Source organism: Eurosta solidaginis, chromosome 2 (genome assembly GCF_040869045.1).
Source record: "Eurosta solidaginis isolate ZX-2024a chromosome 2, ASM4086904v1, whole genome shotgun sequence".
NCBI lineage: Eukaryota > Metazoa > Arthropoda > Insecta > Diptera > Tephritidae > Eurosta > Eurosta solidaginis.
The window spans coordinates 209,477,366-209,503,479 of NC_090320.1; the positions used below are offsets into that span (position 1 = coordinate 209,477,366).

Here is a 26,114-nt window from a genome sequence, read left to right on the forward strand (position 1 = left end):
TCCCCGATCCATCCGGGAAGTGAGCATCTACAAGGATTTTTAGAGCCGCCGATCCTGCCCATGTTCCATCGGTGCGCTTGAAAAATGTCTTGTTTGAAGGACTCTCGGCAAGGATCTTTCCCAGCCTGGCTGAGTCCTTCGTGGACCCAATAGACTCGCAGTGTTCTCACCAGGAGCTTGATTTTACTGTCTATATGGCTTTCTTTTACTCCCTCAGAGCCGTCCTGTACTCCTGGAAGTCGTTCCTGAAGTGACAGTCGTTGCACACCCTCCTCTGCTTTGACCTAAGGTCGCTGAAATTTTTGTCCCACCACGGTGGGAAGATCTTTCTGCTCCCCAAAATTGGACAGGCGACTTTAAAGGTAACCTGAAAACTTTTCTTCAGAGGCCGGACTCGGTCATCAAGACTGTCTGTAGATTGAATAGGCGTCCTATTTCTATGGAGCCTATCAGCGACTATCTAGTAAAATAGGCTCCAGGACGTCCGTTTAGGGTTTCTGTGCGGCTGATTTATTTCTTTCTCCCAGTCTATATTCAAAAGGTTTAACCGGTGATCCGACGGGGAAAGTTTTTTCGACACCTCCCAGTTTCTAACCGTAAGCTCCCGGCAGTCAGATGTTAGTGTTATATCAAGGACTTCCTCCCACCCCGGGTAGTTCTCCGTATTCGGAAAACTAAAGGCGGGATAGCTGCCTTTGTTATATACGTAAAGGTTGTTAGCTAATACAAATTCAAACAGAGACTCACCCCGGTCGTTTATCTCGCTGCTCTCCCAAACCGCGTGCCTTGCGTTGGCGTCGCAACCCATCACGACCGTCTCCTTCTTGGTTGTTTGTGCTATCATCTACGCGACCTCCTCTGGAGGACCGGGGCGATCGTGGGTCATACAAGCCGAGGCGACCGTCATGCTTCGGCCGCTTCTTGACTCGACCTTGACCACAACAACGTCGTAACTACTGAAATTAGGTAAAAAAAAAAGCATTAATAGTATTCCTAACGAGGATACAAGCCTTCGGTTAACTTCTCCATATGTGTAAAAGAGGTTATAGTTTCGGGTCTTTAGGCCCATAACCTGTGATCGCCAGACCCATGGTCCCTGAGGAGGACCAGCAGGATATCCGAGGCGAATTTTGAGTGCTGCAGGTTAATTTGAGCCACCCTGATCATTGGGTTGAGACTCGCCTGCTCACCTTCCGAGGATTGACGACTCATCCTCACCCAGCTCCGCCAGGTTGAGCTCCCCCCGGAGTTTGTTGGCGTCGTCAATCTCCTCCAGGTTATTGTCTGGTGCTACTGTAACCGGGAAGCCCTTCACTTTGGCCTCCCTCAGGTCAAATTTCAGGTGGTTTTCCCTTCGCTCGAGTGCCCTCAAGGACCCGTTGCTGATTAGCGGCAGCACGGGCTGGCTATTTTTTTGTTGTTGCTCTACCTTGATCAGAGCCCAGTAGTAGATCGGGACGTCCGAGTTCCGGAGGTTTGAACACTGTATTATCTTTTGTGCATCCAGTTTCAGCTTTGGCATTTTGGGTAGCCAGATGCGCGCCCGGGACCTCTGAGAAGCTGTGGTGACCTTTAACGCAAGGCCATCAAATGCGTTGCTAATCTTTGTACTTGTACTTAGTAACTTGGTGAAAATCGTCTAGCATTTGGTGGGTGCGCACAAGCGAAAATATATGAGAATACTATACAAAAGGTTATTTAATAGTTTGGTCTACCTGTTGTCATATATAACAGAGCTTGTTTTATAAGTTTAGTTTTATTTCTATATTCCATTTAAAATTCTTAAATAAAAAGCTTTTAAAGTACCAAATCGTTTGAAAATGGCTTAAGTTATAGAAGTATTGCCTAAAATATTTCGTCGAAAATTCCGTCTATGACTTACATATATGGAAAAACTGAACTGAAATAGGCACCTCTAAAAATAAGAATATAAAGCTGAAATATTTAGAGACTATCTTTTCAGGTGTCATGAACAATATTTGCACTTTACCAAAACTAAATGAATTCAAAATTTTAGTCGGTCCATCGTAGTTTCATAGTTTGTCGCTTGCGCGAGCACACCAAATGTAAGACGATTTTCATAAAAGTTTATATTTTGAGTATTTAGGCGAAAGGAATATCTTGTTTGCTCGCCGATTTGAAATCGTAAGAATTGTTGGAACAAAGACCGGTCTAGCCAATGTACTTCTCCCACTGTCAACCTTTTACTGAGTAAAAAATATCTTACCCCAATACCATACTCATGGCAATACATACGTTTCTCTCCCAAAAATTTTGGTTACACCCAGCGCTGAAGCTGGCTAATCATTTCCCTACTCCCCTAATCTTCTTTTCCGTTCATCCTATTGCTCGTTTGTTCTTTTTATACCCAGCTGTATTTGTACACAGGGTATTATAACTTTGATTGGATAACTGTTGGTTGTACAGGTTTAAGGAATAGAGAAAGATATAGACTCCCATATATCAAAATCATCAGTATCGAAAAAAAATTTGATTGAGCCATGTCCGTCCGTCCGTCTGTTCGTTTACACGACAACTTGAGTAAATATTGAGATATCTTCACCAAATTTCGTACACGAGCTTACCTAGAATAGATTGGTATTGAAACTGAACGAAATCGGATGATAACCACTCCCACTTTTTATATGTATAACATTTTGGAAAACACAAAAAACCTGATTATTTAATAAATAATACACCTAGAATGTTGAAATTTGACGTGTGGACTGATATTGAGACTCTTGATAAAAATTTGAAAACAAATTTTAAAATGGACGTGGCACCGCCCACTTGTGTTAAATCAATTTTACAAATATTATTAATCATATCTCAAAAATCTTTAAACCTATCATAACAAAATACGGCAGAGAGGGGCCTTTACTATAAGGAATGCTTTGAAGAAAAATTAACGAAATCGATTAAGGACCACGCCCACTTATATATAAAAGATTTTTAAAAGGTCGTGGAGGAATAAAATAAGCTATACCTTTGCAAAAAAATCTTTATATCAATGGTATTTCATTTCCCAAATGGATTTATAAAAATATATATGAAAAACTTACAATTTTAAAATGCCACCGCCCCTTTTATGACTAAGAAATTTTCTATGTTTCGGGAGGCATAACTCGAAGAAAAATTAGCCAGAACAGAGCCATATGTATATGTATTATTGCGCAGCCTTGTAACACTATTAAGCACACAACAAAAAAAAACCACAGCATTTCAAGAGTACAGCTGAGTATGTAAAGTTCGGTTTCACACGAACTTAGACTTCCTTACTTGTTTTTCTTTTGTTTACTTAATAAACTTTTTTTGGTATGCTTTGTCGAAATCATTGTAACTAAATTATTTTGACATTAATTATTTACCAACTGTCGAGAATAGCGTTGTGTTTACACATCCATATAAATATATTTTTATTAGCACATATGGCTTAATTTTTTAGGTGTGTATTTGTATTTATTGGTGCATGAATTTTGTTCTTCTGGATATATTTGCTAAAACTAACACGGTGGTGGCCACCGTGGTGTGATGGTAGCGTGCTCCGCCTACCACACCGTATGCCCTGGGTTCACACCCCGGGCAAGGCAACATTCATTTTTAGAAATAATGTTTTTCAATTAGAAGACAATTTTTCTAAGCGTGGTCGACCCTCGGCAACGTCTGGCAAGCGCTAAGGGTATATTTCTGCCATGAAAAGCTCTCAGTGTTAACTCATCTGCCTTGCAGATGTCGTTCGGAGTCGGCATAAAACATGTAGGTCCCGTCCGGACAATTTGTAGGGAAAATCAAGAGGAGCACGACGCAAATTGGAAGAGAAGCTCGGCCTTAGATCTCTTCAGAGTTTGCCGCGCCTTACATTTATTTATTTTATTTTATTTCCTTATTTATGTTTGCTTGTTTAATGGTGTGTTCAGTTTATACATATATTTAAGAATTCACGACCTTAACACGGGTTTATAATATTTGAATTTCAATTATTATGTTTTATAAGAGACACTGAAAAGAAAGAAACACTTACAGGCATATTGCGATGGAACCATTTCGAAAACCGCCAACGTAATCATTATCAGGCAAATTTGTAATGTTATCAAAGGTTTCATTGAGATTCGAACCGTGAATCACACGGTGTAACTGCAGTTGCCTTAACCACTAGGTTGTCCTGCTGGTATTTGTTTTCATGCTTATTTCAGTTTTTCTCATTTCTACACTAACAACACAATTGGGACATTTTTGTCTCTGTATTAATTTGTGTGCCATGTAGATTTGTTTTTGTAAAGTTCTTCTTCCTTGCGTATGAGAAGCTTTGTAAACTCGGGCTCAGTTTTACATATTTATGTGTGTTTATTTAATGATGTGTTCAGTTTATAATTATATTTAAGATTAAGAATCTCGGCGAAACCTTTGATAACATTTCAAAATTGCCTGATAACGATTATGGTGGCGGTTTTGCGAATGGTTCCATTGCAATATGCCAGTAAATATTTCCTTCTTTTCAGTTTCTCTTAGAAAACATAAAAATTGAAATTAAATTATTACAAGTCGGAGTTAAGCTCATGAATAATTTGCTTATTGTTTGAGCTTTGTGAGGTAAGCAATACACTAGACTGATAAGAGCAGAAGTTTCCTTGTGGTTGCAATATGGACAACTGTGGAAGTTTAATTTGCTTACTGCTTTATACATTTTGTTTTACCTTGCAAAATTTTGTAAAAAAAGAAAAATTTTGATGCAATTACCACGAAAGTACTTTTTCTGATAAAATATGTCAGTTTGATTCATAAATGGAAAATCAAAATGTACAACACCTGTTTTAAAATTTTTATTGAATATGAGTAAAATTCATATTAGAAAGCAACAAGAAGTAAAACAACATATTAAATAAGTATAAATTGTACAACAGCTAAAAATATTAAAATAGTTTTGTGTTTGCTTTCTCAGTACTAGCTTTTCAAACGAAAAGTCCGTCATTGATTGCCTTCTAGGACTACAAGGAATGACTTCTAAAGAAAATACTTAAACGCTCTACTGGGGCGGAGGAAGCTAAGGGCGTATTTATTTTAAATGATAGGTCCTTCACAAGAGATACTTTTGATGCATATTGAAATCTTTTGATGTATCACTAAGATACCTGTAAGACTCTTCTTCAAGCAGTTTGTCAAAGTTAGGTGATCGTAAAGGTGCTGGTGGATCACGGCCTATTTCTTCGAGTAGCTCATCAATTTTAAAAACTGGGGGTTAAAAAATATATCATTTTCATAAATGCATACAAATTTAAAGAATAAGTTATTAATACCTCGAGTTTTAAAGTCAAAAAATAAATCATTTCCTTGTGCATCGGTCGGCCTGGGATTTCCAAATTCGATCTCCATGTGTGATCTTGCGTGACGAGTTCCTTCAGTGAAAACAAGTTTATATATATCTGCGGTGGACAATGTAGTACAAAATAGCTTTAAAGGCTTTAAACCATCTTAGCTTTATGCTAGGGCATAAAAAATCTGCAAAAACGGCGTCATAATTTTCTTCAGATTGCTTAAAGTATGATTCAAATCGTAAAATTTATTTGTGTTCCAACTTTTTAGCCACTTCATTTAAATAAATGAGGTTTTTGCATAAACTGATTTTTTTTCAATTTTTTTCTTCGAAGGAAGAAGATAACCATATAACATATTATGGTGAATATTGACATCACTAAGCTGTTAGTAAATAATCAACAACAACAAATACAGTAAGCAGCCAAACTTATGTACATGCACACATAAACAGCAGCTCGAAGTGAATAGATATGTCACACACACACATCATCAGCCGAAGTAGTTACTCACACATACACACGCATATGGCTATAAACTACAAATATACACGTATATAGCTGGTAACCAAGCATGAGCCACAACTGTTCGCGAAATTACTAGGCCTTAGGGGAAATGAGTGAACAAGGAAACCGGGAGAATAAAAGCAGCGCAAGCTGAGTAATAACTAATCAGTTTTGATTTAAATACGCTATTGGTTGTGAAGTATAATTGTGAATTACTGCTCCCAATGTAATCTAAATAAAGACCAGTTTGCAATACTGAATATTGGAGTTATTTATTCAACAATTTAGCGATTCGAACGTAAGAAGGTGCAAAATAATCAGAATTTCACTAACTTTGTTACAATATTATCTTCTCTTTGTAAAAAGCTAATGTTTCAGCGAAGAGAGACATTACTTCTAACACAGGTGTAACTAGAGATGATCCTAGTGGAAAGGGAATCAGTCCAACAAATGTTGAAAGGAACTTCGCTGAAGGTGATGAGACGTTCAAAATTAATGACCAAATTAGCGAACGATTTACAAAAATTTTTAGTATCACAAAAATACTGTTTCGATCAGTAGTTGAGCTGATTGTTAAAAAATATTAGTTAATCCGCCTCAAAACCGTTCAATACTTGTCAAAGTACTTCAAAAGTACTTACAAGTACTTTACTTGTACTTCAACAATTCAAGTACAAGCACTTCGATACTCATACTTGTACTCATTTTTCGAAGTACTGAGGTACTGATAATTGTTCTTTTTTTGCAGGTCTGATACTTACATATATATAAGGGCGATAATTAATTGTGTTGAATTGGAGTCGAAAGCTTTTGCGCTTAATGTCATTCAGTTCAGTATTTGTCTCGCTTTTTTGCTTTAGTCACAATGGTTATTTTTTTATCAAACTGATTTAACTAATTTAATACCAAATTTTCATTTTTGGAAATAGAATACTTGCGGGTATTTTGGTATAGACGGATAATATAGTGCAACAGCTTTTCTTGATAATTTTAAATGTGAAAACCGGAATCAATTCGAAAAGCTCCACATTCTTTGCATGCGATATTTTGAGTCAGCTTTATTTAAAGTACGTGGGGGTGCGATTGACTTTTTTCAGACCAGCAAACCGTTCTTTACAGCAATTAAAAGAATTTGAAATTACATTTGTTAATCGGAGTATTCAGAGAAAATTTTTCGTTTGTGAATTATATATGCAGTGTTTTTTTACTAATTTGTGTTAAGTTTATTATTTTGATATAATGTGATAACACTCTAGGCCGGCTATTGTGGTATAGGTAAAGGCGGGAAAGATGGTATAGTATACCAAATAATTTTATAGATTGAAAATATGCAGAAAAGAAGGAAATAAAGAAAATGACTAGGGGGAATATGAAAAAATAAACAAGAAGTAGGAAAAGGGCGAATTGGTACTCTCTTGACTTCCAGAACATTCAATTTTGCTCTTACTATTCGCAGCGTATGACAAGAATCATCGATGAATTAAATTCTTTTAATTTTTCTATATTTCCCGTAGAACCCACAACTCTGTTGTGACAATGTGTGCTCTATCTGGGTCAGCCTCTGTCATTTGTCAGGGTGGATTCAGATTCCAATTTTCTGGCTGGTTAGTCATTTGGCTGGTTAGTCACTTGAGATATGACTTGGGTATTTGAGTATGACTCTGAGATGCGAAAACAAAGTCAACAGTGGGTGAAAAAGAGTGACAAGCGGCCATCAAAATCATATCTGAAGGCAATGTTGATTGTTTTTTGCAATATCCACGGCATCATTCATCGTGAATACGTTCCTGTAACCAAACTTCCCAAGGATGTCAAAGGAACTTATCATGGTGACGTATTATGGTGCTAAACAGGCTAACTTCAGAGGACTACCAAGGGAGCTGCTCATCATGCGAGAAACTTTGGGATCATTGTGTAGCGTTAAAGGGTAACAATGTATTGTGAAGGTCGATAGTAGAATTTTTTCTCAAATTTCTATTTCTTGTTTTTTATTGACAAATTCCCTGTACTTAATTGTCAAACCTTGTACAGCTGGGTACAGGCTTACTTCTCTAGAGCATTCTTTTGTACATATTTACTGCTATCACATAATACATATTATAATAATTTATTCTCTCACTTTTGTAATCGATATTAGGTGTATTTTTTTTCAAGCGAGCTTGAAGAAAACGCTTCAACTAGTTAAACAGTTTCATTATGCCAAAACCATACAGATGGTGGATGTTTATCAGCTAATTGTTACTTTTTTTCGCTGCTATGAGATTTCTACTTCTAGCGCAGTATGTTTTAGACACTCAACCAGAGAATTACAAAAACAAAATACATGAAATGCGTGTGTTTGTTTGTATGTATGTCACCCTGCCGCCACGCTGTTATTTTGTTATTTTTGTTTATCTGCACATTCGTATGTTCATTTCATTCGCTCGTTCACAATAGTGCCCTATTTTTGAATATGCAACACTATACAACACTATCAATCAAGTCGACAATTACCTAAGCGGTTTCAACTGAAAGCGCTTAGCCAACTCAACTCGATTACTTTTTATTGTTGCTTTCCATGCAATTCGGTAAGCTAGCTAGTGTTTTAATTGTACTGGTTAGCAACGAAATACAGCTATTTTAAACTTTTTCGTAAACAAATAAAAAAATCAATTTTTACTCACCGATTAATAACAATATCACAGAGATAATAAACCATAGCTGATATTGATGATGTGGCTGATGTGAATAAAAATACGGTTCTTGTTGTTCTTGTTCTTGTTGATGTTGCAGATTTTGGCTATAATATTGATGAAATTCTGTGTGATATTGTTGTTGCCAGTGGTGATGCTTATAATGATGATGATTTTGATGCCGTTTATACTGATAATGTTGTTCACAACTCATGTTTCCTGTCGCTCTTTTGCTACACCGCAAACGCTTACTCCCTTACGCAGTTCAATATTGTAGTAACATGCGTGTATGTACAATGTTTATACTCATATTCATGTGGCATACTTGCCTACTCATAATGTATTCACGTTTGTGAATATATATATAAATATAATGACGGTTTTGTGCACTTACACTCGCACATATACACTTGTGTCCATTATAAAACAATAAAAAATTTGTGAACAAATTAGTGCTATAGCGCATTTGCTTGTCGAGAAGCAACAATTAATTTAACTCGATGATGTCCTTTGGCAAATGTGCACTTAAGTATATTATGTATGTATGTATGTGTGTGCTTTAGACTGTATAAGTACCTATTTGTGTGTGTGTGTGTATACATATGTACTTAAGTGCTTCTATGAAGTTGTTGCTCACATTTGTTATTAATAATCACTTTGTACAAAAAAAAAAAAAAAAATTGTACGAATATTTAATTATGGCATGACATAATAAGTGGCGTGGCTTGAAATGCGTGGAGCCAGAGGGAAAAAGCAAAAGGGCAAAAAAAAAAAGTAGGACAGTAGTTATAAAATTTGTATGCTACTTTCATAGTTACAGGGAGCACTAAAATAGTGAAGCAATAAAAATATACAATTAATTAATCACTGGAGAATTAAATGATTATATTTTGTATTACTTGTATTTATGGAACTTTGTTGCTGTTGTTTGTTTGTATGTAAAGCTACAATGACTAATGGTAAATGCAAACATTTATTTTATTTATGAGAATTTTTTTTATTTGGACGAAAATGCATTGTATTCCTTATTCCTTAGTCTAAAGCGAAGTGAATGCTACTTGCAATTTGAAACTGTGGTTCGAAGCGTTGTAAGGCAGCGGCGAAATCACCAAAAAACAAGTTGAGACGGGACTGTCTTCAGCTGTGCTTTCATGAATGGGGCTGAGCAATAATGCGCAAGCATTTGGTGAAACGTGAAGCTTCTAGCTGTTAAAATTGGTGAAGAAATACGAAACGCTCCTTATCCGAACAATCGAGATATACGACCTATCTATACGATTTACAAAAAAAAAAATACGAAAGCATCTGGTGAAATTTGCAGCTTTTATCGGATTAATTGATTTCTACTCGAAATATGGTCACATCCAGTAACATATTCCAGTAACGCTGCCTCAGAAAAGAAGGACGCTGCGTACGGGCGCGAGAACGCGCTGTATATTGGATCCTCACATGAACAAGGAAGAAAGCGCATATATATAAGAAGACAACATGAGGCAGAACGGCGTGAATGGGAGGAGCTTAAGATCCTGGCTGATAGGAATAATACCCAAACTTTTACCGAAATATCCGGCGGATGACGAAATATTTCAAGACCGGAGTAGATTACTGCAGGAACGATAATGGCGACCTTACAACTGACATAGACAGTGTGTTAAGGTTATGGAAGGAACTCCTTTCCTCATTGCCAGCTATCTAGGTTGAAGACGAGCGCGTTACTCCAATCGCCAATGACGGAAAACACGTTCCGGCACCTAACCATGACGAAATGAAAGTGGCAATATCTCGCCTTAAAAACAAAAACGCCGAAAAATTTAAACAGGGAGCCGAAGAGTTAGTAAAGAGCATACATCAAATTTTATGCAAAATATTTTCGGATGAACGCACGCCTCCAGATTGGAGCTTAACTGTACTCTGCTCAATTCACAAGAAAGTCGATCACGCAAACCACGCCATTTATGCCAGAATCAGCCGGCTTAGTATCATACTGTGCGAAAAACTGAAGCCCATAGTCAACAAACTGATTGGATCTTATCAACGCGGCTTCAGACTAAGTAAGCCTACTATGGACCAGATTTTCACGATGCACTAAAACTAAACCGTGAGCGTACAATTATTGGCGAATACTGATGGTTTGATGTTAAATGGCATGAACAAACTCGAGTGGATACTGTAATCCTCATCCAAGAAAGAATCGGAATCTTGGCAGCCACGTCACTTTTGATGGGTATAAATTCGAGACTGTGAAGGATTTCATCATTTTGGTAACCAGCAAAAACAATGTCAGCTTAGGAACAAAACGAAGAATAACTCTTGCCTACAAGTTGTTTTACTCGACGAACAAAAATCACGCTCTAGAAGTCGCTCAGCATACCTGTCCTGATATATGGCTCTGAATAATTGACGGTGTCGAGAGAAGATGAGATGGCTTTAGGAGTGTTCGAGGAAAAGTTCTCCGAATAATTTATGATCCTCACCGTGCTGCCAAGGGCAAGTATCCAAGGAGGTATATTAACAAGCTGTATGACCTTAACTCAGATATGACGGTAGTGAAGTGAGTAAAACCACAAAGGTTTCGCTGGCTAAGTCATGTTATGAAAATAAGTCTACACCACAGTTTGAAAGCAGCGGATGCGGGAGACTTCATCTGAGTTGAGGTAGGTAGTTGGAGGAAGACTTGACCTCCCTTGGTGCTTCCAACAGGAATAGCAGCGTGACTTGTTCCGAAATGACCAAAATCGCCTAGGCGGTTAAGCGCCAATTAACGGTGATGATCTGATAAATTGTACCACACTGCTAAGGTTAGACGTGTTTTTATGAGGTCGGCGATTTTTGTGTGTTAAAAAAAAATGGATCAAGGGATTTGTATCAAATTTTACCTAAAGAATGAAATAAAGTGTAACAAAGTGTTCGAAATATTAACAAAGACCTACGGTGAGTCTGCAATGAGTAAAACAGTGGAGACATTCTGGATCGCCAAGACCGAAAATGGCTCGACAAGTGCGGTCAAAGTGTGGCAAAACAATTCATGAATTTCGCACCACGATAATGCGCCTGCTCGTACTTCATTGCTTGTTCGTGAACTTTTGGCCAAAAACAATACTTATGTTTGTTTGTTTTAATGATGTGTTCAATTTATACTTATTATGAAGAATACATGAGCTTAACACCGGCTTATAACAATTGAATGTTCAATTATTATGTTTTTGTGAGAGAAACTGAACAGAAAGAAAGAAATATTAACTGGCATATTGCGACGGTACGATTTCGAAAACCGCCAACGGATTCATCATCAGGCTATCTCGTAATGTTATCAAAGGTTTCACCGAGATTCGAACCGCGAATCACACGGTGAAACTTGTAGTTGCCAAAAACAATACTGTAACGATGCCCCAGCCTCCATATTCGCCAGACGTGGCTCCGTGTGTCTTTTTCATATTTCCAAAAGGACCGTTGTTTTACAAGCATAGATGACATTAAAAGCGCATAGCTAAAAGAGCTGAAGGCTATCCCAAAGATCGAGTTTGAGAAGTGCTTCGAGAATTGGAAGAAGCGCTGGCATAAGTGTATAATAATATTGTAAATAAATAAATATATATCATTTTCAAAAAACGACAATTCCAGTTATTTTCTGAACACACCTCGTATAGCACTTTATTTTCATGAAAAGTGAAAAATTTTGTTTGCACTTCTTAAACTCATCAAAAGGCGCAACAAATTTTATTTTTGTTGCTGCTAAAAGAAACAGTGATAGTTAAAATTAGAAATCACAGCTACACTATCGTCGGAAAGTAAAAAATTAATAAAATTATAGGGAAAATAATTTGTGACTTAAGTAGCTGGGTCTTGTTATTAAACAGTAATAAATAAAAAAAATGGCTTAACTCAGCCAAGTTCAGTTCGTGAAAATGACCATAAATATCCATAAATAATGCAGCCTTAATGCAAAATGGCGAATAAATATTTATTTATTTATTTACTTGTATGTCTATTATACAGCAGACATTTAAGAATATAGTACAACTAATGTAAATTAAGTATTACTTAAGAAATAGGTTTTTAGTTTGAACTGTATAACCGATTTGGTATACGTAAAATCTAAATCCAGAAAATTTGAGAAATAGTTGTAATCAGACATAATTCTATTCAAGGGAGCGTTAGCAGCATAGATTGTTCTGTTAAGTCCAACACGAAAACCAACAAAATTTCGTAAATTTCTGCAGGGCACATTAAAGTTAACTAGCTGAAGTAAGGAAGGACAATCTATCCTGCCAGAAACAAGATCCATAATAAATGTAACCGATAATAGCGTTCTCCTATCGGATAACGATACCAAACTAATTAATTGACAACGAGCAACGTACGACGGAATCGGTTCAGTAAAGTTAAGAGAGCGTAAAGCAAAACGAACAAAGCACTTTTGGAATTTCTCCAGACGATTTATGTGGACTGAATGGTATGGTCTCCAAATGACAGCTGCGTATTCCATTTTAGAACGGACAAAAGCCGAGTACAAAAGCTTATAGGTATATGGGTCTGAAAAATTAGAAGAGTGGCGTTTCACAAAAGGCAAGTGTTCCAAAAGAATTTGTAATTATGTAGTTTAAATGAGTAGTAAAATTTAGTTTGCTATCAAAATACATGCCAAGATCTTTAATTTCATTAACCTCAGAAAGGCAAGAGTCCGCCAATCAGTAGCAAGTATCCAAAGGCTTGACCATTTTAGAGTAAGTTACTTTGAAACACTTGTTAATATTTATATAAAGCCTGTTCAAGGTGCAATAATCTAAAAATTTATTAAGTTCACTTTGAAGCGCCGATGAATCACGCGAGTCACTTATTTCAGAATATATTTTAAGATCATCGGCATATAAGAGAAATCTAGACGAGTTAAAACAAAAAGAAACATCATTAATAAACAAGATGAATAATAAAGGACCTAATATGCTACCTTGAGGTACACCAGATGTAGCAATGAATGGATCCGAGAATGCCCCATCTATAGCAACCATGCAACTCCTGTTATGTAAATAAGATTTTATCCATTTGAGGATACTGGAATGCAAACTCAGGAATGTAAGTTTCTCAATGAGGATTACGTGAGAAATTTTGTCAAACGCCTTAGAAAAATCAGTATAAATCGTATCAAGCTGAAGACCATTACGAAAGCACGAATGGCAATCCTCAGTAAAGACTGAAAGATTGGTAACTGTCGGGCGTGCTGCCACAAATCCATGCTGATTTGCGCAAATTATATGTTTCACATGAAAATAAAGTTTCTCTTTTACAATGCATTCAAATAGCTTGGTAACAGACGACAACTTGGATATAGGCCTATAATTTAAAATATCATTTTTATTTCCACTTTTAAAAATAGGGGTAATAGAAGTGCTTTTCCAATCATCAATGAAAACCCCTGAAGCTAGGGACAGATTAAAAATAAGCATGAGAAGTTTTACCAGCGAGGTACAATTTTTCAAAAGTTTCATGGAAAGCCCGTCAACATCGGTATGCGAAGAGTCTTTGACACTCTTTAAACCTTCGATGACATCCACTTCAGATAATACCAAAGATCCAAAATCAATAGAAGAACACGGTTTATCGTTGAGGCTAACACGTAACGCATCTAGGTCGTTTACAGTCAAGTCCTCATCTGATACAAAGTTCGATGAAAAGAAGTTCGCAAATAGATTGGCAGCCTCACTGATCGATGAGGCTGAGACATTGTTGTAGTACACTGTTTTGGGAATACTCGATACATTTTTTTTCGATTTAACATAAGCCCAGAACTTTTTAGGATTATTCTTAATGTTTTTCTCAAAGTTATTAATATAATGGTCATATAAAAGTTTATTCAAATCATTAAATTTTTTATTGTAATAAGCATGCAACTCAAAAAAGTTGGCTCTTTTTGTGGCTTTGTACTTTTTGAAAAACTTATTTCTCAAATTTTTCAGATGCTTAAGCTCTGCCGAGTACCAAGGAAACTTATATAATTTACTCTTAATAGCAGGGATATATTTATGATACAAAGCTGCCAGAGAGCTCTTAAGGATACTGAAGCAGGTTGCAACTTCTTTATTTTTAAACGTGGAGTCCCAATCAATGTTGTTCAACTCTGCATCAAAAGCATTAAAATTGCAACGATCAAAATTAAATGACAGTTTGGTCATAGAGGTAGACGATTTGAAAAATTCTAAAAATTTAACTTCCAATAAGATCGGGATATGATGCAAATTAGCAGGTGATATACAAGTTACAGCCTGCGATAACACAAAATTCAATTCATTACTTATGAAAATCAAATCCAGAAAGCGATGCAGCTTATTACATAAATCATTAATTTGCGTTAAGCCGATACTTAAAAAGTTATCTATGACATAAGATTCAATAGCACTTGTAATATTTACAGCAGTTAAGTAGGAATTGTTATCAAGATAATTCCAGTTAACAGAGCTCAAATTGAAATCGCCAAGAACGCATAATTGATTGTTACCAATGTCTTGATGAATTGAGAGAATGTTGTCAATATGCGATTTGTAGACACATTCATCACTCAATGGCGGAATATAAGAAACACAAATATAGAGGTAACCAGTGGAACCACACAAACGGACACAAAGTTGATCGAGGAGGGAGTCGTTATCACGCAATTCACAAAATGACGCATGCAAATTGCACCGAAAAAATTTGAATTGAGCCATGTCTCAGTTACAACCAACACATCATATTCTAAAAGAGAGCTTATCATGCATACATTACTTGTCTTACTTCTAAGACCAGAAGTGTTTTGGTAATAAATCTTAATTTTCTCATAAGCACTGCCTCGATCTATTAGGTTCGAGGTGGTTGCTTCACTTCTCTTTGAAAAAAATGGAACGGACGAACAGACACATTCGCCGGCCAAATCTCTGGATTCATCAGTTTTTTATATTCGGTTTCAACCACACCCAATTTGAAATTAACAAATCTTAGAGAATTTGTATCAATCTCTTTTTTTACCAGCTTATGGCAGCACAAATGTTGCTTACCAACGTGCGCATATTTTTCGACATGCTCCATAATATTCTTCGGCTGAACCGAAGGCTTAAATGAAGCTAAATGCAAATATTTAAAACGGGCAGCAACCAGCAAATCATCGCTCTCACCAGTTCCTACCAGTGGTTTTTCTTGCTGCCTCTGTTTCTTTTTATTTTTGCTCTTATTTTCCACTACCACCCATGCATTATTATTATCCGAAGCTGAGTTAGTAAGAGATGGAGAGATCGTATTTTCTGCATTATCAAACCGCGATTTATGCACCGATTTGTTGGTAGGAATTAGCAAGCTCATGATTGTTTACACAAGCATTGAATTTCACTGTACTATCCATTGGCGCAGCAGAATGAAGCGAAGTAGAGGGCACAGCAGAAAACGAAAACACCTCAGCATTGTTGGTATTTGGCACACTAGGAGAACTAACAATTGCAGCAGAATTAATTGCAGAGTGTAAGCAACCAGAATTTAAGAGCTTTTGCTTCAGGTCTTTGACCTCGATCACCAAATCAGCAACAATGGAATGCAAATTGTTATTGACACATTTATCACAATTGAACACTATATTTTTGTTGCTTTTCATAAAATTTCTTATGTTGACATCAATGCTCTTGCATGAACTATGAACTACGGCCTTGCAAAGTGAGCAACTTAATGCATTATCTTTGGCAATAGATTTACAGTATAAATCACACCTCGTACGTAAGAGCGACATTGTAAAGAAAAATAAATAGCAATACAAACACGGAGCTAAGAAAAAACACGTCCGTTCAGCTTGACTTCAACTATATATGTATGTATATATATACATAAAAAGTGCTTCGTCAGCTGTTTGCTCTCCTTATGAAGTCAATATGTATGTGCAAACATAAGCACTCTAAGAAGGATGCCCGGGACAACTAGGAAAACAATAAAAACTCCCATTAACAATGTAAATTGTGTGATTCATAAATTTATGAATGCGAAACGCAGCTTTGCAAAGCAATAATAGAAACAACATAAAGTAAAGCAATCAGAATTATGCTAATTTAACTTGCAGCCATAACGTCAAAATATTCAAATGTTTTTGAGAGCTTTGACGCGCTGTCATGCCGCCCTTTCAACGCAACGCGGCGGCAATGGCAATAATTATGCTTTGCTGTATGCGCAGTTGCATTTGAGCATTTTTTTTTTTTTAGAATACTTTATACCCCCATTCTTCATATTTCTCTTTCATTATTTTTAGCTTTACTCGCTGAAATTTTCACTTGCTATTAATCGCCATTATTTGGAAACGTCTGCCTGCTGGCGGTTTATGGCTGGAAAGACTCTTAGTTAAACACAGCTAGAAATCGCATGTATTTCCACTGCGCTAATAATGAAACATTTCAACACTCCTTTTATAAACTTAAATACTTTGTTCATGAAACCCGTTGTCATTTCGTTCTTTTGGCATTCAACCGCTTAGCAGTTAAATAGCAGTTGACCCGAAATGCTTGATGAACGCACATCAATTGCCATAAACCCATTCAGCCAATTGTTTATAGCTATTGAAGTTACATATAAACATAAATATGTAAATACAAACATCGTGACCTAATCAATTCTAGCAATAAAATAGCTCAATCGATAGTCAAGCGGTCAGTTGGTTTCTAGTCTGCACATGCTATACATCGGCTATCCTCTAATCATAAATTTCGATTATGAGAACATAAAGCTGTGATTTGTACTTCCATGGCAAAATTAACACCGTCTAGAGAATCGTCAAACTAGTTCGAAAAGTGAGTGGTTTGCAAGTGGCGTTGAGCTTACCCTGCAAAAATCGCGAGTACTCCATGCTCCGCATTACATCAGAGTAATCCATGGAGTACCCACAGTCCAATAAACATCGTGTAGTGATTACAATCGTTAAAAACGAGCATCCTGCAAAAATCGTTGGATCATGTGCTCCACTGGAGTACTTACCATTGTACTCCACTGTAATGCAGCAATAGACCAACTCAAGTTTCTACACGAACATATTGTAAGCCGATCATTGCTCGTTTTTAACGATTTTAATCACTACATGATGTTTATTGGACGGTGGGTACTCCATGGATTATTCTGATGTAATGCGAAGCTGGAGTATATGGTCCAGTCCTAGGACATCGCAATGTTAATTGGACCATATTTTTTGTATGAATTGTGGTTAATTTTGGAGTACTCGGTTGGTCCATAGCGAGTACTCCATACATGCATACATGGAGTACTCGCGATTTTTGCAGGGCAATGATCGGCTTACAATATGTTCGTGTAGAAACATGAGTTGGTCCATTGCTGCATTACAGTAGAGTATAATGATAAGTGCTCCAATGGACCACATGATCCAACGATTTTTGCAGGGTAGTTACAAAAAAGAAGTTTGAAGCAACAACAAACGCTTTGGGTGTTGAAACACTAATAAACTGCGATCTTTATTGAGGCTCTTGTGTCCATAGTTAAGTAGAATTGTGATTCCCTCTCATTAAAAAGAACAACATGTGGTCTTGTAAGTTCCTCAGTAGGTACAGAATTTCCTGTTATATAAGCCAACACACACTATTGGCAGTAGTCAAGCGTAAGGAAAAGTTATTTTTTGTTGAAAAGTATCAAATTTTCCTTAAATTTTTTCGTGCAGGTATTAAAAGCTATAACATTATTATTTCTTATCTCATAAGCGGAGCGCACCAAATAACTGATTGATACTTGCTAAGTATATATGTGGAAAGGCAAAGATCAGACAAAGACAAAGCGAGAATGGCAATATTCTACCAGCCAAGCTGTTAAAACAAGAAGGCGGCGAGTTGGAAGAAAGTATGCATTGAAATCGTATGCAAAATATGGTCGGATGAGCGCATATCTTTAGATTGCAATTTAAGTGTGCTTCTCCCAATCCACAGAGAGGGCGATGCTAAAAACCACGAAAATTACCACGGAGTAAGTCTACTTAATATCACGTATAAAGTTATAACAAGCGTACTTTGTGAAATACTGAAGCCGTCAGTCAATGAACTGATTGGATCTAATCAGTGAGGCTTCAAACTTGATAAAGCTACCTTCGACCCGATCTCCACGTTAAGACTCACGACAATAGAATCGACACTCACCAGATTTTTGTCGACTTCGAAGCATCCGTTGACTGCGCGTAAAAAGTTGCTCCAATGTTTCAATGCCTCCCAAACGACATTGGGCAACAACACCAGCTCTGTAACGAATGAGAAGGACATATTCAAACCATTCTAAACCAAACCAGGCTACATACAATGCAATAACCTTTCGTTAGATATCTTTAACGTAGTGTTGGAGAAGTTATTTCTGGCAGCAGCACTAAACTGTGATGGTACAATCTATGATAAGAGCTTACAGTAACTGGAGTGTGCAGATTATATGGATATTACTGGATTAGATAAAAAGGCAAAAATACACAGTTTTGCGGTAAATGAGAACAAGACGAAGTACATGCTGTCATTCAAGAAAAATTCGGCGCGTTCTTGCCTTAGCTGCCAAATCACTGTTTATGGATATAAATTCGGGGCTGTGAAGGATTTCGTTTAGTTGGAAACCAGCAAAAACAATATCGGCTTAGAAATTAAACGGGGAATAATTCCTTTCAAAAAATGCTAATTTGGACTAAGTACACGACTGAAAAGTAAAGTCTTCTCCCTACGAATAAACACGCTTTATAACTCGGTCGTCATGACTGCCCTGATGCATTACTCAGAATCATGGACGGGGTCGAAGGTGAGATGGCTATAGCCGTGCTCTAGATAAAATGTCTCCAGAAGATTTATGCGAATGAATGTAGACGCTCCGGTCAAGAAAGTTTTACAGACGACACCGCAGTTTGGGAGCAAAGGAAAGGAGAGACCTCAACTAAGTTGGTAGAGGCTAATGGAGACTTTACCTAATATCGAGATATCCCCCAAATCTTATCAGTGTCAATAAAGGGTAAAATATCTGACTACCAATGAAGACGCTTCCTAACCGTCTTCAGTCGGAATAAAAATAAGATGTGGTCTTTTCTAGGGAATTTTATCAAGTTTGTTAAAAAGATACGAAAATAAAATAAATAATAATTTTTTTTTGGACCCTGTGTGGCGGCGACAGACTAAAAGATTTCAAACTCTTGTAAGAAGAAAGACCGACATTTTAAACGATCTCCGTTTCGTTGCCAATTTTTATTGCTTCTACCCGTCTACATAACTTGCAAACTGACTGGTCTTAACCGCACCTAAGGAGGTAGAAGAATATGCCCGCGGTAGATGTACCGGTCGTAAAAGGCTGCTAAAATAGCATAGCTTTCCAATCCATGACTAATGTGTTTTTACTCGAAAGGCGCACGACCCTATAATGGTCGTTGAAAACTGTACCCGCTGGAAGCAGGACAAGCCAGTTGTGACGTATATATATTGTTACCAATATTAGCAACACTAAGGGGTACTGTCATCTCTAAGCCGATGCTAAGAGTGACTTGTAGGCACATCCATAAATCAGTCATTATGTATCTACATAAATGAATCAATCATTATGTCTACACATATGTACGTACACGCAGCGGAGAAGAAACGCACAAATACATGCAGATATCTTATCTGAGATATGCAATTATAATTGTGGAAGTGTCGCTCAGAAACAAACGCGCATATGAGAGCTCTACACGTACATCTGTAGTTATAATTATAGCAGATAACCAACTAGTAGATTCTAGAACAGAAGCGCCTATAAGATGCAACGAGGAAATAAAAGAGTATAAAATGCAGCAGCAATTAGTTTCGATTAAGCACGCTATTTGTCGAGCAATAGAAGTGTTATTTTGAAAGTACTTGAATAAAGGCCTTTTTGCATTATTAAATATTGGAGTTATTTATTCAACAGTTTAGTGATTCGAACTTAGCAGAAGGTTGCAAATAAGAGGATTTGCAGTAAATTCGTTACAATATCATATTTTACCTTTTGTGCAGGTCGTGTTTCCTATTTTCAGGAATCGGATGAATCGCGGAGGCTGTGGTGCCGATTATTGTATAAGTGGCCACTGCACATCTTGTATTTTGAGATATTTTTGTGCTTTAGGCTGCTTCAAGAAAGAATGCGTGAAATGATGCTTTCGATGAAAGGTTGGCTACATCCCATAAATGTGGTCGAAAACAACCAAATAATCATTTAATGAATTTTTCTGATCATGTCGGTTGATTGAAGTGAACAAACTGATTTTTTGAAGATACTGTTTAAGCGAAAACACGTTATTACACAGTTCTGTGAGATAAAAAGCTTGCTCAAAGCTTTTGAACATTTTCAGGATTGGTTAGACGGAGCATAATGAAGATATTTCTTGTATCTCATCGCTTTGTCAAGTGGCTGAAGATTCGAAGAAGATGCGTCCAGGTATTGACATGACAAGGTGCATAGCGTGGGGAAAGTTATTTAGTGGAAAAAATAACGAAGCAAAAAGCAGTTTGTTGTCAACAATGTATCATACATTGTTGCACCGGCTGTACATTTCTTACTTGTGATAAACACACACATATCGCATATCGTTTATTATTTAAGCCCTAGTTCGGCCGATGAGCCACCAGGGTGACTTTTTTACATTCGCCCCTCAAAAAAACATATTTTTAATAAATTTTTATACTCAGCGTCCTTTGCACATAGAGTTTATTAACATTGATTGGATAACGGTTGGTTGTAAAGGAATCGAGATATATATAGACTTGTCCGTCCGTCTGTCCACTAACACGATAACTTGAGTAAATTTTGAGGTATCTTGATGAAATTTTGTATGTAGGTTCCTGAGCACTCATCTCAGATCGCTATTTAAACTACGCCCACTTTTTCGATATCGGAAATTTCGAAAAACCAAAAAATTCCAGTATTCATTACCAAAGACGGATAAAACGATGAAACTTGATAGGTAGGTTGAGCTTATGACTCAGAATAGAAAATTAGTAAAATTTTGGACAGTGGGCGTGCCACAGCCAACTTTTAAAAGAAGGTAATTTAAAAGTTTTTCAAGCTGTAATTTGGCAGCCGTTGAAGATACTATAACGAAATTTGGCAGAAAAGTTACTACTATTACCATACATGTGCAAAATAAAAATTAGCAAAATCAGATGAAGAACACGGCCACTTTTTAAAAAAAAATTTTAAAAGTCAAATTTTAACAGAAAATGTAATATCTTTACTGAGTATAAGTAAATTATGGCAACATTCAACTTCAGTAATGTCACGGTGCAACAAAATACAAAAATTAAATAAAATTTCAAAATGGGCGTAGCTACTCCCTTTTTCATTTAATTTGCCATAAGTCGAACACAAATTTACCAATCCTTGTGAAATTTGGTAGAGGCTTAGGACGATAACTGTTTTCTGTGAAAAAGGGCGAAATCGGTTGAAGCCGCGCCCAGTTTTTATACAGAGTCGACCGTATGTCGTTTCGCTAGGCCGCTAACACAATAACTTGAGCAAAAATCGATATATCTTTACTAAACTTAGTTCACGTACTTATCTGAAGTCACTTTATCTTGGTATAAAAAATGGTCAGAATCCGACTGCACCCACTTTTTCGTATCGAAAATTACGAAAAAAATGCCATAATTCTATACCAAATACGAAAAAGGGATGAAATATGGTAATTGGATTGGTTTATTGACGCAAAATTTAACTTTAGAAAAAACTTTGTAAAATGGGTGTGAAACCTACCATATTAAATAGAAGAAATTGAAAAAGTTCTGCAGGGCGAAATCAAAAGCTCTTGGAATCTTGTCAGGAATATTGTTCGATGTATTACATATATAAATAAATTAGCGGTACCCGACGGATGATATTCTGGGTGACCCTTGTTCACATTTTGGCCGATATCTCGAAAACGCCTTCACATATATAACTAAGGGCCACTGCCTTTTAAAACCCCCATTAATAATTTTAATTTGATACCCATATTGTACAAACAAATTCTAGAGTCACCACTGGTCCACCTTTACGGCGATATCTCGAAAAGGCGTCCACCTATAGAACTATGGCCCACTCCCTTTTAAAATACTCTTTAATACCTTCCATACCTACACTAGGTTCATTTTCCTACATGGTGATTTTCCTTATTTTTTCTCCAAAACTCTCAGCTGAGTGTGGATTGTGCGGTTACACCCGAGCTTAGCCTTCCTTACTTGTTTTAACTCATTTCCCGTGACATCTTTACTTAATGAAATTTAAGTCGAAAAAATACAAAATAAAGTTTTATAATTTTAGTTATAGTCAACTGCAAAGGGTTGAACACTTTTTTTGTCTGGCGGTCACTGGGGTGGTAGCGTCGGCCAAAAATAGGTGTAAAAATCGTCGGCCGAACTAGGGTTAACCAGACTCTGAGATAACAATAATCAATGAAAAACGGATACTGGAACAAGATCGGAACTTGCGGTGGAGTTACTAAATAACCGGGCGCCATTTACCTAGAGATCGAACGATGGGGTATAGGTAGGCCCCGACCTCACCAAGGCTGGTTAGCATAAACACCCGATATGAGCTGAAGCATCGGTACCAACTTTGTTGGGCCAGTAATCAACCGATATAGATCGGTGTGTTTTAGAATACAGTTGACCAACTTTGGCAGGTATACACGAAAACTACTTCATACTCTCTGTACCCAAATGGGACTAGAAGGGATCAATTATATCCTACTGTGATACAAATATATCAATCGCAAACCACTCCTTTTAAGGGTCAATCGCCTAATTTTTTATGGGGCACATATCTATACATAATAATACATATAAACATGTGCTTATTAATTTAATAGGTTTGCGTGTTGGGGTGAAATATCTCTGTATTACACCTTGTAATTATCCTTATTACTGTACATCTAAACAAGGTAAATTCGGTTATATATATCCCATATATCACTGTATTATAATTATTAAGGCTGTGAGCGAAGGTGCAATCTCACATAAATTTCTGCGAAACCGCACAACTCCAGTTGGCTATCTGAGGTTTATTTCTTCGTTAATAAATTTCGGCGCTATTATAGTACGCTTAATTGGTGTCATTTAGTCCACGCACAAAGTATTGAAAATGCTGAACAGTCGATACTGGCTTTTAAACGACAAAAAAAATGTTCACACGTCGTTGATTAAGTTGTAATTTCAATCAATTTAAGGCTGATATTTTTAGGATGATTTAAGTTAAATTGAAATGGGTACACAAGGGGTACTTTTCCTCTTCGAACCATTTTGAGAATCTGATGAAAGCCACCAGGAACCGACCAGGAGTAGATTATCTAGAAAGGGAGCTCCCAGAAAGCGCGACCCGCTCCACTTAATGCCGGGTGGTTGCAGACGAGGTAACCCACCTTTTCCTCCTCTTCATCCGTCTTGCAACTCTGCCGTACCGAAAATCAGGCGCTACTAGCCTTTCTGCGCCGGGCAGTTGTGGAGAAGGTAAACCACCGATCCTTGATGGAATATTCCACAACCTGGCGTAGATTATTTAGAAAAGGATCTCTCAGAAAGAGCATTTCGCGCCACCTAACGCCGCGTAGTTGCAGATGAGGTTAACCACATCTTTTTCCACCTTGAAACTCCTTCAGTACCGACAATAAGGCGCTCTTAGTCTTTCTGTGCCGGGAAGTTGCAGATGAGGTAAGGCGCCAAGTCCTTAATGTAATAATCCCCGCCCTGGCGTAGATTATCTAGAAAGGGATCTCTCAGAAAGCATGTCGCACGCCACTTAGCGCCGGGCAGTTGCAAATGAGGTGAGCCACCTTTTCCTCCTCTTCATCCACCTTGCAACTCCTACAGTACCGAAAATAAGTCGCTTTTATCCTTTCTGCACCGGACAGTTGTGGACGAGGTAAATTACCGATCCTTGATAGAATATTCCACAACCTGGCGTAGATTATTTAGAAGGGGAGCTCTCAGAAAGCGCATCCCATGCCACAGTGCTGAGATTTTATCCCTATAAAGCTCCCACCTGACTCCGCATAATCATCCCTGCAGGAAGCTTTTATGGTCGCACAGCGATCTATGAGTACTATGAGGTTAAAAATGATATGGGTACTCAGCGCGAGTTCCCTATGATTTTAGTCTTCCAATTGGACAACTGTCTTAAACGCAGTACGGACTTTGGTGCTGCTCGGTATCCAGCTTAATTCTATGGTAGTATGTCAAAAAATATTTAAAGAGCTTTGCTCGGCGTTCTTCTTAGGGCACCACTTATGCTGGTCATACAACAGAGATCTGTGGACTTCAACCAACAAGTTTAGGTTTGACGCCACCACACAACTATCCCATATAGCAATATGGGTTGTGTAATCGTGGTACATGCTCAATTGCATATATTTGCCAATGGTCTTTTTTCACATATATGACGCAATGTGCGCTTGGCGCTGAATGACTTTGACCTAAATTTCAACGTTTTGTTCAGAACTATGCCAAGGAATTTGGGCTTGTCTGCCAGGTTTAAGGGTACACCATTTCGTTCTGGCAGGTTAAGCGGTAGTAATTTGTATAGTTTTGTATATAGAACCTGCTCAACTTTATAGGAATTTACGATCAGTCAGCATGGGAGCCTAGCTGGGTCCTCAGCAAATGCCACAACTTTTCCGCTCTCCTACCTTTTATATCTTAATAACGAGTTTACCGCTAGGTTCCATAGAAGCGAGGAAAGATCTCCACGCTGAATTGGAAAAAGGAGGAGAGACTCGTAATAAGAGGCTTTCCCTGCTTTAGGAATAATGCGTGTTACTTTGCCTTGCACACAGAATATTATTTAGGAACGATTTTCCGTCATCCCTTGTCAAATTTGGTTTCGCGACGTAAAATTGTTCCTATATACATTAATTATCCATTCCGTCGGAAAAAAAATAAAACCGAATCAATATTATTTAGAGAAAGCGACATAAATTTGCCGCAGTCAGTAAGCTGAGATCGCGGAATAGTTAACAAATTATGTGGGAATATTCCCATCTGGTGCCCACTTACACTTTCCTTAATGATATGTATATTTACGGCCTGATCTATTTAAGGCCTTAAGGTGCGTTTTGCATGTTTCTCAGGAAATTTTTCTGCAGCAGCTCTAGGATTTCCCCTTCTGCGCTGATCCAGATGCCCTTAGCTCTCCGCAGATATCTAAAAGCTGTTTGGGTTCTTAAAACACGCACTGTAGTCTTGATGTGCCGTATACACTTTCTACTCCAATGCAGAAGTTTCTTCACGAAGCTCTTTTATTCTATTTAAAGATTTGTTGGTTGGTCCTTAGTTTTATTTTGTATTATAGCTAGTGGGTCTCATTATCGATACTTTTGGCTCTGTTCTTTCAGGATTTACGAGTCCAAGTTCTGAGACCGTCAGTGAGGTTTGCGCCCATCGCATGGTTTTTGCATTGAAAAAGCATTCTAGAGCATTTGAAAGTATTCATGTGAAAGTCGTTACTAGATCCTCTAGCTCATGCGTTGATAACGGAATTTCTGAAGGCAGTGCCGTTACGTCTCTACCTAACAGTTGAAAGTTTCTGTTACGTGGGTTACGCCTCCCAATAAGCATATTCGATAAAAATAGTAAGCAGTATAATTTCACTTCGGTTTTTAGTAAAAAAAGGTTGGTTTATTACT

General features: G+C 37.3%; 1 protein-coding gene across 2 annotated transcripts in view; it reads right to left on the minus strand.

Moving 5' to 3' along the window:
• The window catches only part of beat-IIIa (beaten path IIIa), a 267,160-nt gene that overhangs the window by 229,084 nt on the left and 11,962 nt on the right, over nucleotides 1-26,114 (minus strand). Inside the window, exon 2 of one of the 2 annotated variants that reach the window (XM_067769858.1) lies at nucleotides 8,480-8,817. In XM_067769858.1, the coding sequence (XP_067625959.1) occupies nucleotides 8,480-8,702 (223 nt within the window). In that variant the 5' untranslated portion in view covers nucleotides 8,703-8,817. Of the gene's footprint in view, nucleotides 1-8,479; nucleotides 8,892-26,114 lie in introns of those variants that run through there. The other variant, XM_067769859.1, reaches the window with a different exon arrangement.